At 45.7% G+C, this 15,931-nt stretch overlaps 1 protein-coding gene across 1 annotated transcript in view; it reads left to right on the top strand.

The window, feature by feature from the left end:
- Nucleotides 1–1,175: 1,175 nt before the first annotated feature.
- LRP11 (LDL receptor related protein 11) overlaps nucleotides 1,176–15,931 on the top strand; it is a 52,787-nt gene continuing 38,031 nt past the window's right edge. The window contains exons 1-2 of the mRNA XM_054491993.2: nucleotides 1,176–2,143; nucleotides 12,365–12,522. Coding sequence (XP_054347968.1) covers nucleotides 1,531–2,143; nucleotides 12,365–12,522 — 771 coding nt within the window. The 5' untranslated portion in view covers nucleotides 1,176–1,530. The remainder of the gene's footprint in view (nucleotides 2,144–12,364; nucleotides 12,523–15,931) is intronic.

Below are 15,931 nucleotides of genomic sequence, written 5' to 3'. Positions count from 1 at the left end.
TCTTTTCTATTTCTACCTTTTAATTTTACCTCCTACTCTGGTCTGGACCTGCAAGCAATGGGTTCCTAAATGTCAACTTTGGAGATAATAAACACATAGCAGAGACTGACATTTTCCCACCAATTATTTATTCTTTCTCTCCTAAAAAATACAGACACTTAACAATGTTCTATTTACAATGTGCGCATCCAGGCAAAAATTTCCGGACAGGCTAAAAAGCAAGAAAATACGATCCATAATCAGGAGAAAAATGAATCAACAGAAACTGATTCAGAAATAAGATGCAGACGCTGCTCACAGAAGTCTAGAATGCCAAGGTGAAGCCCCCACTGGGTTGGACATTTTCTTATTCCTTATGTCATTTAAAGCACAACTCCCGAGATTTTACGTGATATAACCGCTAGAGGCCTCTCTGTCACAGGCTGTATTACTTACTCCCAGGTCCCCATGTTGGCTGTGTTCAGATTTTTAGTTATATTTGTGGAAACTGAGTGCATGTGACGACCGCTATTTATGGGTTTTGTTTTTATTTTTAAAGACAGGGTCTTGTTCTGTCCCCCAGGCTGGAGTACAATGGTGTGATCACAGCTCGTTGCAGTCTCGAACTCCTGGGTCCAAGCGATCCTCCCTATTCAGCCTCAGGACTTACAGGCGAGTACCACCTCACCAGGCTTGATTTTTGTGTTTTTAAACAGACTCAACATCTTTCAGTACCTCCCATCCCCACCCCACCCGGCCCCGACTCCGCCACCCCAACCCCGCCCCACTTTGTACTACCCAAGCACATCTTGGGAACACGATGCTTAAAGTCAGGGACGCTGGAAGTGAAGGACTGATGACGCGCTACGGTGGTCCTAGGTGCGCGTGCCCCCTCTCTGGAGTAGTCCCTGGGGTCACGAGGATTTGAAGAGAGGCCCTCCCTTCTCACTGCCCCCATTCCCCCGAATGCCAAGCCCCTGTGGGCAGGCGCCCTGGCCAGGTCTGGTTGGTTGCTAAAGCCTGCTGGGCCCAGACATGAACCCTGCCCTGGCTGGGCAGCGGCGCGGGAGCAAAGTTGTTCTGAGGCTGCCCTCCCCGGAGCCTGCTCTCCCAGCCCTGGAGGAGCCGGCGCGAGACGCGCGGGGGCGGGGCCGCGCGGAGGGGCGGGGCTCACCAAGGCTCCACCCCGCCGCGGCCACTGTTCGCACACACCTGGTGCTGATCAGCACCGAGGCCGACCGGCCGCCACCCAGCGCGCCGCAGGCCGGGGCGGAGAGGCGCAGGGCGCCGGGCAGTCTCCGACGAGGGCAAGGAGCGGTGCCCGGCTGGGCCGACTATGTCTCCCGCTACTGCGGTTCCCGCCGGCGCCAGCGCGCCCGCGACCTCGAGGGAGCAGCCGGGTTCCGGGGGCGCCGCGCTGTGAGGCCGGGGCCTAGAGCCAGCCGCGGCCGCGCAGTAGGGGCCCAGGGCCCGCGCTCGCCCGCGCCCGCGTCCCCGCCTTCCTCCCGCGCTCGGCCCCGCCTCGGCTCGCTGCCCTTGGCTCCCGCCGCCATGGCCTCCGTCGCCCGGGAGAGCGCGGGCTCGCGGCGCCGGCGACCTCCGCGTCACGGGGCGCTGCGCGGGCTGCTACTGCTCTGCCTGTGGCTGCCGAGCGGCCGTGCGGCCTTGCAGCCCGCAGCGCCGCTGTCCGAACTGCACGCGCAGCTGTCTGGCGTGGAGCAGCTGCTGGAGGAGTTCCGCCGGCAGCTGCAGCAGGAGCGGCCTCAGGAGGAGCTGGAGCTGGAGCTGCGCGCGGGCGGCGGCCCCCAGGAGGACTGCCCGGGCCCGGGCGGCGGCGGCTACAGCGCAATGCCTGACGCCATCATCCGCACCAAGGACTCCCTGGCGGCGGGTGCCAGCTTCCTGCGGGCGCCGGCGGCCGTGCGGGGCTGGCGGCAATGCGTGGCGGCCTGCTGCTCCGAGCCGCGCTGCTCCGTGGCCGTGGTGGAGCTGCCCCGGCGCCCCGCGCCCCCGGCAGCCGTGCTCGGCTGCTACCTCTTCAACTGTACGGCGCGCGGCCGCAACGTCTGCAAGTTCGCGCTGCACAGCGGCTACAGCAGCTACAGCCTCAGCCGCGCGCCGGACGGCGCCGCCTTGGCCACCGCGCGCGCCTCGCCCCGGCAGGGTAAGCGCGCGACTGAGGGGCCGTCCTTGGCCAGAGCGCTGGACACCCGCAGCGCCCTCGCCAAGTTGGAAGCGAAACACACTCGTGCCAAGTTATTTTATTCGCGGGCACCCAGAGGAGTTTCTGGCATGGGTTTCTCTGTCTTAGGGAAGAGGAAGCCCAGTAGATTGGCAGAAGCGGGCGGGCGGGCGCGCTGACGTGTTACTGGAATTTTTCTAGGCTTGAAGAGGAAGGATGATCTGAGAGGATTCGTGGAAATATGATTTAAAAGGGGAGAAATGCTGAGAGAAAAAAGTTTGTTTTGGTCTCATGGGTTGTATAAGGCATGGTTTGTGTTAAGTAATTGCAAGAGCAAAATCTAATTAGATGCCGGGCTTCTCGTAACACCCACTCCTGTTTCTTGACGTGGCTCTCCTGACTTTGCCTGCAGTGGCTTTCATCATACAAAAATGGGAGGAAAACTACTGCTCCCTTTTATAAAAAGTGAAAAGAGGGGACTTGATTTTCGTTTAAAAAAAGAAACTTTAAGGCCGGGCGTGGTGGCTTATGCCTGTAATCCCAGCACTTTGGGAGGCCGAGGCGGGCGGATCATCTGAGGTCAGGAGTTTGAGACCAGCCTGACCAATGTGATGAAACCCCATCTCTACTAAAAATACAAAAATTAGCCAGAGCTGGTGGCATGCGCCTGTAATCCCAGCTATTCGGGAGGCTGAGGCAGGAGAATCGCTTGAACCCAGGAGGCGGAGGTTGCAGTGAGCCGAGATCGCGCCATTGCACTCCAGCCTGGGCAACAAGAGAGAAACTCCGTCTTAAAAAAAAAAAAAAAAAGAAAGAAAGAAAAGAAAATAGGAAACTATAAAGCATGTTTCTTAAGGACTAAAAATGATGCTGACTCGACGGTTTGACTTTTTGTAGGTGCTCTGAATGAGAGAATCAGGACACATACAGGCGGCACAAAAATGGTAGTGGTTGGACATGAATGTCACGGAGGGAATAAGAGACCTTGATTGTGCCCACGTGTGGTCAGGCTCCATGTGTTTAATCATGCCCTGTTGCTGTTTGATTTATAATAGCATGAATGATATCAGCAAGATGGGGGCGGAGCTCAGCCCCTTTGGAAGTGTGGATTCTCCAAAACCTGTGGATCCATTAAAAGAGTATGGAAATTTGTGTCCATCACATCCTGCCTCCCTCCCCACCTCTACCTTAGATGAGGCTCAGAGCCCTTGTCAGGGGAGCAGATATCAAAAGGTCACCCTGCGACTGCTTGGCCTTGAGGCAAACACTGGGAAGGACTCCGTAGCTTTCCCTCTGAAGTGGAGGCAGGCAGCACTTTCACTTGGACCCCCCACCAGCATCCCTGAGGCCCACCACGGCTGTTCCACACATATCCTCTCTGCCCAAACACAGACCAGCAAAGAAACAGTCTCTTCTCTGTGTTCTCACTACTTACCTGGAAGAAACTGACATTGCCAAAGTGAGCTTTCCTATAAACCCAGAGGAAACCTTTGAAAAGGAAAATAAACAAGGAAAGAATATGCCATAGAAAAAAAATTTTAAAGTTTAGATTACTTTGAGAGGCCAGGCACGGTGGCTCATAACTAACCCCAGCACTTTGGGAGGCCAAGAGTTAGAGACCAGCCTGGCCAACATGGCAAAACCCGTCTTTACTAAAAAAAAATAAACACAAAAATTATCCTAGCATGGTGGCGCGTCTCTGTGATCCCAGTTACTCGGGCGGCTGAGGCAGGAGAATCGCTTGAACTGTGGTGGTGGAGGTCGCAGTGAGTACAGATTGTGCCACTGCACTCCAGCCTGGGCAACAGAGGGAGACACTGTCTCAGAAACAGAAAAACTTTAGGTTACTATGAGAAGTTTCTGGGTTGTTTTTCCTCTTGCTTGCTTCGTTGCCCTTCTTTTCCCCGGGGGAGTTTGTCTAGGAATTGTTATATAGATGTTTGGGATGAGAATAGGCGAGCGCGGCGCTGGTCCTCGTTTCTGGGAGAACACTGCTGTGCTCAGACTTCCTGAGGTCCCAGCAACATGGAAACGCGGAAGGTGCGGCTCAGGTTCCTGTAGAGGCTCAGTGGTTCTCTCTGCGTGGAGGGCAAAAATTGTTCCCCAGTGTCCTGTGTGTCCCTTGCTCAGATGCTTGACAGGTTGAAGTTGTTTATGCTTCTGAGACTAAGTTTTTCCTTCTTGAATTGTTCCTTTTTGGGGCAATGTTGTGAGCATGTGAAAATGGTTTAGAAGAGCCCTTGGAGAGGAGCTGTGACTGGATCCATCTGAGGTGGATAAAAGCACCATGAAGAAATGGTGACGGGATAGCACGAACTTACAGCAGGACACACCAGCCCTGTTTTCATGCCCACATTTGTTGACTTTGGTGTTAGGTGCTGTCCTCAGCCCTTTGCACGCATGAACTCACTCTGTCCTCACAACAACACAAAGGCCTAGATTCTGTTATAATCTCTAGTGTATACAAGGCTTGGCAAGCGAAAGTAACCTGCCCGAGGGTCACACAGCATGGGGTTGTGGAGCCTGAACTCCTATGCTTTCTCCAGCAGCACCAGCAGAAGCTGAGAAAGGGATCACTAGGCTGGGACTGCGAGGGTAGAGGTAGGGAAGGCGGGAGGATGCAGGAATGAGTGAGAGATGCTGGAGAGAGGTGTCTTGTAGTGACTGAGCCTGCCTGGTAGAGTCTGTAGAGCAGAGGAGGGTGCTTGAAGTTCTGGGGCCTGGCGTCTCCACAAACAAGTCCCTGCTCATCCCCCCAGGACTTGGTGTCTGCTTGTCCTCCATCCCAGGCTGTCGTGAGGTTCAAGGGGGGACATGCTTTGTGAGTTAGGAAGGTGGCACGCATGTACATGATACTGTTCTAGGAATCTGGTTGGGTCATGCCCATGACTGGAGGTTGGGGGACTGGATGTCATGATAAAAAGTGAAGAACAGCAGGAGGGAGGGAGGAGAGGTGGAAGCTAGAGCTGCTAGGATTCCAGAAGAGCAGGGAATATAACCTCCAAGGACTCAAAGACGAGAACCTTTATGTGGTTTCTGCTGGATATTCAGCCTGAAGTCCAGTATCTCGGGGAAGAATTTGGGAAGTGGGCCCCTTGCCTTGTGTGTCAGGGAAAATCAAAGCTGCTAGGCAGAGGTCTGTTTTCCTCTCTGCAGACCCACCTGCTGCCACCCCCAGCCTTTCCCTGTCTCCACCAAGTGCAAACAAAAGAGTTGACCTTCCCATTCAAGGTTAATCCCTCTGCAGGTGCTTGACCACTCTCCCTAAGGGCCTTACTTTCTCACATTCTCATCTTCTCCCTTTTGTGTTATAAACAAACAATTATATTTAATAAATAATAGTAAGATAACTGGTTGGCAGTGTCAGGGAAAATACATTTAGACCTACAACTCTGACCATACACAAATTCCAGATGGATTAAAGAATTAAATTTTTTTTTAATTAAGCCATAGATTACTCCATACATAAAAAAGCTTAAAGGAAATAAAATTCCATATCTGGAAGGAAGACAGGTTTCAAATCAATTAAAGAGGTCACAAAGAAAGGGGATAGATTATGTGCGCATTTATAAAAAAACTTCATATCAAGAAACAAAAGGAATTGCAAACAAGAGTCTGGGAAAAATGTGACATTAAAGTATTTATTCATAGAGTTTATGGGCCAGGCACAGTGGCTCACACCTGTAATCCCAGCATTTTGGGAGGCCAACACAGGTGGATTGCTCGAGGCCAGGAGTTAGAAACCAGCCTGACAAACATGGTGAAACTCCATCTGTACTAAAAATAGAAAAATTAGCCTGGTTTGTTGACACACGCCTGTAGTCTTAGCTGCTGTGGAGGCTGAGACATGAGAATAGCTTAAACCCTGGAGTCGGAGGTTACAGTAAGCTGAGATTGCAACACTGGACTCCAGCCTGGGCGACAGAGCAAGACTCGGTCAAAAAAAAAAAAAAAAAAAAAAAAAATATATATATATATATATATATATATATATATATGAGTCCGCAAGAAAAATAAAAATAAATGGGCAAAGGACATGAGCAGACACTTCCCAGAAGAGGAGGTATGGTGGATAAACATGGAAAAATGTTCGACCTTAGAATCAAAGAAATGTAAATAAGGCCAGTTTTCATTTATTAACTTGGTAAAAATAGGTTTACTCATATTGGCATGTATATGGGAAACTTTATATACACTTCTGTGCTCACTGATGGTGTAAATTGCTACTTCCCTCTTGGAAACCAGTTGGGAAATATGTGGCAGAGACCATTAAAATATTCATTCATACTTCTGGAATATTTTTTAGGAAAAGGAACCATGCTGAAGAGAACGTATGAGCAAAAAAGTGTTTTACTCATATTGACATGCATATGGGAAACTTTATATACACTTCTGGCTCACTGATGGTGTAAATTGGTACTTCCCTCTTGGAAAGTAATTGGAAAATACGTGGCAGAAACCATTAAAATATTCATACTTCTGGAATATTTTTTAGGAAAATGATCTATGCTGAAGAGAATGTATGAGCAAAACATGTTTATTATGGCATTATTTATAATGGTGAAAAAAACAGTAACAAAGTAAATGTCCAGTAGTACAGATTAGGAAACTCAAGTGGCAATTGTGAAGCTTATGTAATCTCATGGGCAGTGCTAAGATACATGAAGAAATATCAATAACAGGAATATACCAATAAGTTGATGGATTAAATTCAGGATGTAAAATTATATTTATTGTAACTGGAATACACCTAGGGTTGTCTCGAAGTATAGTGGAAGAATAGAACCTTTGAGTTAGAAATAACTGGGCTGCATTCCTGGGTATATATTCAGAGGATTATAAATCATGCTACTATAAAGACACATGCACATGTATGTTTATTGTGGCACTATTCACAATAGCAAAGACTTGGAACCAACCCAGATGTCCATTAATAATAGACTGGATTAAGAAAATGTGGCACATATACACCATGGAATACTGTGCAGCCATAAAAAAAGGATGAGTTCATGTCCTTTGCAGGGACATGGGTCAAGCTGGAAACCATTCTCAGTAAACTATCACAAGGGCATATTCTCACTCATAAGTGGGAGTTGAACAATGAGAACACATGGACACAGGGAGAAGAACATCACACACCGAGGCCTGTCGGGGGGTGAGGGTCAAGGGGAAGGATAGCATTAGGATAAATACCTAATGTAAATGACGAGCTGATGGGGGCAGCAAACCAACATGGCACATGTATACCTATGTAACAAACCTGCACGTTGTACACATGTACCCTAGAACTTTAAGTATAATAATAAAAAATTAATTAAAAAGAAGTATCTGATCTGACAAATTTATCGCCTGTGTGATGTAACTTAGCCCTCTAAGCCTGGTTTCTGCATCAGTATTATGCAGATGATAATACCTACCTCAGGAGATTCGTTGTGAAAATTATTTCTATAACTTCACCTGGCCTGGTACCTGGTACAAGGAAATTGTAACCGCCCAATGGGTTCTCCCTGCCCACTGTCTACACAGAGCCAATTTATCAAGAAAGGGGAATTGCAATAGAGAAAGAGTTTAATTCACAAGGAACTGGTTGTGCGGATAAAACACAAGACCAGATGAGCCAGTTTATCAATCTAGGTACTGCCAACAGGGTGCTGCCAACCATCGAGGACAGGGTCTATAAAATATCTCAAGCACTGACCTTAGGTTTTATAATATTGATGCCTAAACCATAATTTCTAATCTTGTGGCTTATTTGTTAGTTTTGCAAAGGCAGTCCAGTCCTCAGGCAAGAAAGGGGCTTATCTGGGGAAAGGGCTGTTACGATCTTTGTTTCTTTTTACTTTTTTTTTTTTTTTTTGACCCAGGGACTCACTTTGTTACGCAGGCAGGAGTGAAGTGGCACAGTCTTGGCTCACTGTAGCTTTGAATTCCTCAGCCCCTCAAGTAACTGGGACTATAGGCATGTGCCACACACCAGGCTACTTTTTGTATTTTTAGTAGAGATGGGGTTTCACCAGTTCCAGGCTGGTCTGGAACTCCTGGGCTTAAGCAATCTGCCGACCTCAGCCTCCCAAAGTGCTAGGATTACAAGCATGAATCACCACACCCGGCCGCGTCTGTTTCAAAGTCAAACTGTAAACCAAGTTCCTCCCAAAGTTAGTTCGGCATATGCCCAGGAATGGACAAGGACAGCTTGGAGATTAGAAGCCGCATGGAGTCAGGTCAGATCTCTTTCACTGTTATAATTTTCTCAGCTATAATTTTTGCAAAGCAACTTCAAAATCACCCAGTAAATGGCAACTATTATAATTATTATCAGCAGCACCATAGGGAGAAGGACTGGATCAGTACATGCCAAAAACCACAATAATCATATTGGGGTTGCGGATAATTTTTTTTCTGAAGTGTTGCAGTTAGAAATCCATGATGGGTTTTGACCGCATGTATCTGAGCCTCTTCCCCTAGTCTGGCCCCACTTCCATACCCTGACTTCAGGGTTCTTTCCAGTTGCTCCGCCTGAGCTATATATACCATTCGTTCCCACACAGCACAGAACGTCTTCCTTGTCATGGAGGCTCTGTGCACAGTAGCGTGTTGTGAATGAGGCTGGTTGATATTATATTACCCTTTTCTGAATAAAATGCCACCTTGATATGCTCATTCTAAATTGTCAGGAGTCTTATTTCACCTCTGTAGGTCTTACTAAGCGTGTTTAGTTTTCAAAAGAAACCAGTGTTTCCCTAATACTTAACATGGGTTTATTACATTTTTTGGACAAAAATTCAAAATTACATATATCTTGTTCTTCATTAGCAAGTCACACATTTTAAAATGGCACACTCCCTCTTCCTGTTGTTATTTGTTTATTTTAAGGACTGTTTCTGGGTAGATAAGCTCTGGGTTATTTTAAAATACATTTTACAATGGAATTGGCCTGGACTTGAACTGAAAAGGAAACATTATCTGTGTTATTTCAGACACATCAATGATCAGTTTAGAAGATAGGATGATTTCACTAAGCTTATAATTCATCTTAAAGCTCACCTAAATAAAAGTAAGTGACTAAAATGATCTTTTTCTTCCAGGAGAGGTAGGATTAATTAATTGTATAATGTGTGGAATATTTCAGCGCTTATCTGATTCTTCCATCTTAAATCTTTGAGAATTTTAAAAAAATTAAGTGTCCATTACTGTTTATATCACATAGGCATATTTTCATTTGTCTACTTAAAAAATGTATTTTTGACAAAGTTTAAATAGCTGCTAGCTATAATGTATAACTGCTGAGTTATAAGATGCTTTCCAGAATTATAAAGTCATAAACCATTGTGTGGAAACAATGAACCTTTCAGAACCAAAGAAAAGATCAACACTATGAAAGGACTATCAAAGTAACACAAGTATCCTATCTCTCCTTACCTGGCAGAAGCAGCATAAAGACATCAGACACTCCGTGTTTGCTCAGAGGTGGAAAAAGGCAGAAGAACAAGTTTCTTCCTAGGCAGGGGGTTGTTTACTTGGCTTATTTAAATCACAGTTACTAGTCCTTACTCTTAAGTGGCTGGAAAAATGGGACACGTCTTCTCCATAGTTAGCAATAGCATGTAAAAAGCAATTGTGCTTAATTCCTCCTAACGTGCTTTTTTTTTTTAAAAAAAAAAAAAGGCATCTTCCCTTTGTGGCTGGCAGCAGCATTCTCATTCAGAAAAGCCCCATCTCTAAGAGCCTCAGGCCCCTCATATAAATCCCCTTGTTCCTGGATGGACAAGGTCTGGCTGCTTTTTCTCGCTTTCCAATGAGATGCAGACAGACTGGGAAAGAAGGGAGTTTATTTCTGCAAGTGGTGACAGGAAGATGGTCGGAGTGACTCACCAGACTAACTCAAAGTTACAAGTTTTTCTTCAGTGTTTATTTACATTCGATTCAATCTCTATGCCTGCGTGAGAGTGTGCACCTACAAGCAGGAGTGTTTCATTCAGTCTAATCTTTAGGGTTTGGGGTCTGGAAAGTTTCTCTAGAGCCTTGGAAAATTTTCTTTACTCTTAAGTGGCCCTGATACAAGGTATATGTGTAAGAATGCCTTCGATCAGATGTTAGGGTCTGAGAAAGTCCGGGTGAGGTCTTAATGTATTTGTTTTCATATTCCAGGCCTTGTACTCAGGCACCAGTTTCTCCAGCTTGAATGTTTAACTTATGCATTCATCAGAATTACAGGAAAGGGTTAGTGGAAACTGGCTGCTCTGGCTGCTAATGACAACCTGTTGCCACACCTTGGTGCTGGGCATTGAGGGGACCACTAGAAGAGAAGAGAATCCTGGAGGATTAGGTCCTAAACATCTGAAAGGCAATGGTAACTTGCTGAAGGGTTTTTCCTACTCGCAGAATTACCCAGTCAGATTAGTATTCCAGAAGAGTCATTTCAGCTGCAGTGTATCAAGAGTGGTCACCCTTTGTTCCGTAATGAGACACTGAGGTGGGATTGCAGTAAGCCCCGAAACTCAAGCACTGGGATGTCTGGCTTGGCCCTTTAGAAGTTTGTGTGGGTAGCAACATGGGCCCCTGTGGAGGAAAGTGATGGGCTGGAAAGCAGGAGGAGAGGCAGTGCCTTGCAGCACTGTGCGGGGTGAGCCAAAGAGGGGCAAGCCCAGCCAGCACTCGAACCAGAGCTTTGGTACTGAAGGAATGGGGAAGTGGATGCCAAAGAGGGCGTGTTACACAAACCTGTAGAGTTTTTCCAGTTCTGTTGCTGTTTCTTTAAAATATGTGTGCATTTGGGTGAATTTACTAAGAAGCTTACATCAATTAAAATTTTGGTAACTATGCTCTTAGAAATGTTTTCTTTGTGCCGCTTATCCTTTCAGTCATCCCTGTAGCAGCTGTCAGTAAAGTATTAATATTGAAATAAATGTAATTAACCTTATATTATTTAGTACCATTCTAGTTTAAAGGTAAATATAGGCTGGGTGCAGTGGCTCACACTTGTAATTCCAGCACTTTGGGAGGCTGAGGTGGGAGGATCACTTGAGGTCAGGAGTTCAAGACCAGCCTGGGCAACTCTCAATATAAAAGAGTGAAAATAGGTGGGAATGGTAGCGCACACCTGCAGTCCTAACTACTCGGGAGGCTAAGGCAGGAGGATCACTTGAGCCCAGGGGTTGGAGGCTACAGTGAGTGAGCTATGATCGTGCACCAGCCAGGGTGATAGAGACCCTGTCTCAAAAGCAAAACAAAACAAAAACAAAGGTAAATACAGATTTATTTTGCTGTTGTAGTCATCTGAGCATGCTGGCTTCTGTTATAAAAATTAGTTATTAGAAACGGTGAACCTCTTCAATTTTCCTAGATGAAAACTTGGATTCTAGAGAATTTCCATGCAGGCTTTATTTTGTATGGCTCTAAAAATTTGCCTTAACTTTTCAAACTTAATATATTTCCTATTCATTGAATACTTTATATCACTCCTATTTTTAAAACTTGAGGATAAGAAAAAAAGAAAATCCATATTAGAGGTGAATTTGGTGTTTTTCAGGTTTGTTTTAATAATCTTTTCAAGGCCAGGCACAGTGGCTCACGCTGGTAATCCTAGCACTTTGAGAGGCCGAGGCAGATGGATCACCTGAGGCCAGGAGTTCGAGACCAGCCTGGCCAACATGGCAAAACCCTGTCTCTACTAAAAATACAAAAAACAATTAGCAGAATGTGGTGGCACACACCTGTAATCCCAGCTACTCGGGCGGTTGAGGCAGAAGAACCGCTTGAACCTGGGAGGCAGAGGCTGCAGTGAGCCGAGGTTGCACCATTGCACTCCAGCCTGGGTGACAAGAGCAAAACTCCATCTCAAAATAATAATAATCTTTTAAAATAAATTTATTTAATAGTACTTTGAACTTAAGTGATTTTAAAATTAAGTGAAAAATCCACTCTAGAAAATAAAACTGCTTCTCCATATTTACACATTGGTGGGACCTCGTATGCTGCCTTGTACCCAAAATTGCTACCAGCCAACACTCCACACAGCCTCTTCTGCGCATATTATAGCTAAATTCCACAATCATAAAATAAATAGAAAAATAATTTCCATTTAATATGTATTCTCTTAGCAGTTATTTGCTGAATCATATCTATTCAGCAAACAAGATACCTCTCCGTAAATTAGAAAAAATAAGAAATCATCTTTTATGAATTATTTATTTTCTTTCTCAGAAAAGGATGCGCCTCCACTTAGCAAGGCTGGGCAGGATGTGGTTCTGCATCTGCCCACAGACGGAGTGGTTCTAGACGGCCGCGAGAGCACAGATGACCACGCCATCGTCCAGTATGAGTGGGCGCTGCTGCAGGGGGACCCGTCAGTGGACATGAAGGTAACGCATGTTGTCACTGCTAACAAAAACGAGTATTTCAGTGAAGTGGTCTTTCGTAATGTCCTGCCAAGTTCATGCTCCCTAAATGTCTGTACGCTAGCAGAAGGCATAAAATGGAGAACGTATAAAACTGATTGTGCCAAAATGGTTTATTATCTCAATGTGCTTTTCTGCTGAGTGAGCAGCAATCTCGATCATTTGTCTTGGAGCCTACCCTCCTTCTTGCTGCTGTTTGTGACTTGTCTAGAGGACAAAGACACTTCAAGGAAAAAGGCTCATGCTTTGTTTTAATGACTCAGATTACTTTTTTAAAGTACTATTTCTTCTTCTGAGCTCAAGATCCAGGTAGAAAATTTGAAAACTACAAAGGAGTCTAAAGAGGACAATAACAATAGGATGAACTTATCCTTCACACGAGCCGGAAAGTAGACAGCTTACCTGGCAGCTAGGTCTGCTGGGGTGCACCGGGCCTGTGAGGGAGGGAGGCCAGCATGCGGTGCTCCTGCCTGGGGCTCCTGGGATTGCCGCCGACGGAAATCAGCCATGTGGCTGATGGCTGCCTATGCTCAGAAAGTCTTGAGTGGTGAGACAAGTGGCTTTTTATTCACCCTGTCAGGGTGAATTCCTGGCTTAGGCAGATAAACTGCATCCAAACCACTTCAGTTAGAGGAAGTGGAGAAAGAGGGTGAGGTAAGGAGGCACTGATTTATACTGTACTGGAACCAAAACAAAAACAAATCAGGAAGTCCCTCACCACTGATTTAAGTAAGAGTGATTTTACTCCCTGATTATATTGCATTAGAATTGGACTCACCCTTGTCCAGTATGGTTTGCCTTTGTCCTCACCCAAAAATCTCATCTTGAATTGTAATCCCCATAATCTCCACATGTCAAGGGAGAGGCCAGGTGGAGGTTATTGAATCATGGAGGCAGTCTCCCCCATGCTATTCTCATGACAGTCAGTGAGTTCTCACAAGATCTGCTGGTTTTATAAGTGTTTGGTTGTTTCTCCCGCCGCCTTGTGAAGAAGGTGCCTTGCTTCCCCTTTGCCTTCTGCCGTGATTGTACTAGTAAGTTTCCTGAGGCCTCCCCAGCCATGTGGAACTATGAGTCAACTAAACCTCTTGCCTTTGTAAATTACCCAGTCTCGGGCAGTTCTTTGTAGCAGTGTGAGAATGGACTAATACACCCATCCTTCCCAGCCTCTCCTCCCAACAAGAGTGTCTTCCACAACATCCCTTCCAAGGCTCATCTGCCATCTGTCTGACTTTTCCAAGGGCAGAAGCTCACTACTTCACATCAGGTCCATGACATTACTCATCACTGTGTTGGGCAAGCAGGCTACACCTCCCCTTACTTCTGTATATTGGTGCTGGGTCTTCCCTTTGGAAAAACACTGAACTCATCTTTTTATCCAGTGTAAAAGCTTTGGAAGTCTTTGAAAAAAAAAAAAAAAAGAAACATCACCACTTGGTATGCTGTTCTCAGAACTCAGCACCCCACAATTTGTCAGATGTTCCTCATATGAATTGATTTTTCAGGCCCACCACTATCCTGCCTTGTCTAGATTTTCTCATATTAATCCATACCCTTCTTAACATCTAATACCCCTAAATGAACCCCATATTTAAGCTTTGGTTTTCTGACTCATCCATTACCTACTGTGATCCAGATATTGCCTCTCCTTACTATTAATGAGCTTCGTTACATGAACTGTGTTAGTAGCTGCATCACACAATGGGTTCGTGCTGCGTTTTTCTTGCCATCAAGAGGGAACTCTGAACCAGTTCCCAATCGTGTATAACAGTGACAGCAGGTAGACCTCAAGTTACGAAGACGTCATCTAAATGACAGGGCCTGCACTAGGGGAAACATCTGTTACCAATTTGTGACTGTCTTAGAATGATATACATCATGAATGTCCCCCAAAGTTAACACTCATCCTGCTGAGACTTCATCATAATCAAAGCCCCCATGGATTGAGCACCCACTGAGTGCCAGGCAGCTTAGAGAGATCTGTAATCCACTGGACACCCTCACTTGTAGGCACATCCCCATTTGGTGGATGAAGACTGTCAGGAAACGTTGTGGAAGACTTTGAGTTGGGCAAAAGATTACTAAGTACCTTTCAATGGAATGCTGGGTTGGTTCGTGGATCCTTCAGGGTTTTAACATCTATAAGTTGCAGAAAACTGATAGTAACCAAATGATTCTTGTCCATAGAAATGCAAAAAAAAAATTAGGTATATAGGGGTAATTGACTTTCACCCTGGAGAAAATAAGATTTCAAACATGACATTTTAGTACATGTAGATACTAACCAATCTATTAGTAGATTCATTTCAGTACCGATTAGCTTTCAGTTTTGCATCTCTTAGCAACTTCTTTTTGGCATTCATGATTGCCTATATATGTGTAGTCTTCACATTCTTTAAATCAGTTGAACACCTTATTGGTTCCCTCTTTAATGTCTTCGAAAAATATTCATATTATGTTTGTGTGACAGTCATAGCTTTACTATTTTGAGAATTTTCCTTTTACAGTAATTAACCCTCAGGAGCTATACCTCTGATCCCTTTAACTTGAGCAGCCTTATTTCACACCCCAACATTTCTGCCAGGAGAATTGGGCCTCTCAAATCAAATTCCTTTTTCTCTGAGAATGGCTTCCTGCTGACTGGAACACTGATGCACTCTGTCCTCAAGCTGCAAAATGGGGCTGTTTGAAGGTTGTTGAGAATGGAAGCAGGGCAGTCACACAGCAAAATAGTTAAGTTAAAACCTGATGTTGGATGCCCTTGTTCCTAAGTCCCTTGACTGTCCCTAGCACCCAAGATCGTCCATTGATTGGGCTTTCCCCTGAGCGCCCACCTGCTCTTCTTCTTGAGCCATTCATCCCTCCTCTAATCTCCCCTGTTCTCCACCATCTGCATGGGCTCCTCACCCTTGCTGTCTGTTCTCAGGCAGAGTAGTGATCTCTCCCTTTGCCTCGTGATACTTTAAGATCAGCTTCTAGGGCCCATCTTTTCATGTCCAAGTGACCCAGACAGGTATTCAACCTGCAAGGAATTATGCTGTCAGATTAGTTATGAAACAATTAATAGTTAATTTTTAAGCATCTGGTATGTGTCCAGTACTGTACTAGGCACTAAGCATACAGGAAAGCTCATGTTCCTGATTTGTCTCATTCATTCGTTTATTCACTCATTCATTCATTGACAGGGTCTCACTCTGTTGCCCAGGCTGGAGTGCAGTGAGTGGCACAATCATAGCTCACTGCAGCCTCAAGCAGTCCTCCCACCTCAGCCTCCTGAGTAGCTGGGACTATAGTCATGGCTAATTTTTTTTTAAACTTTTTGTAGAGATGAGGTCTCACTGTGCTGCCCAGGCTGATCTCAAACTCCTGGGCT

The sequence above is a fragment of the Pongo pygmaeus genome, chromosome 5 (assembly GCF_028885625.2).
Source record: "Pongo pygmaeus isolate AG05252 chromosome 5, NHGRI_mPonPyg2-v2.0_pri, whole genome shotgun sequence".
NCBI lineage: Eukaryota > Metazoa > Chordata > Mammalia > Primates > Hominidae > Pongo > Pongo pygmaeus.
This window is presented reverse-complemented; position numbering and strand designations above follow the sequence as displayed.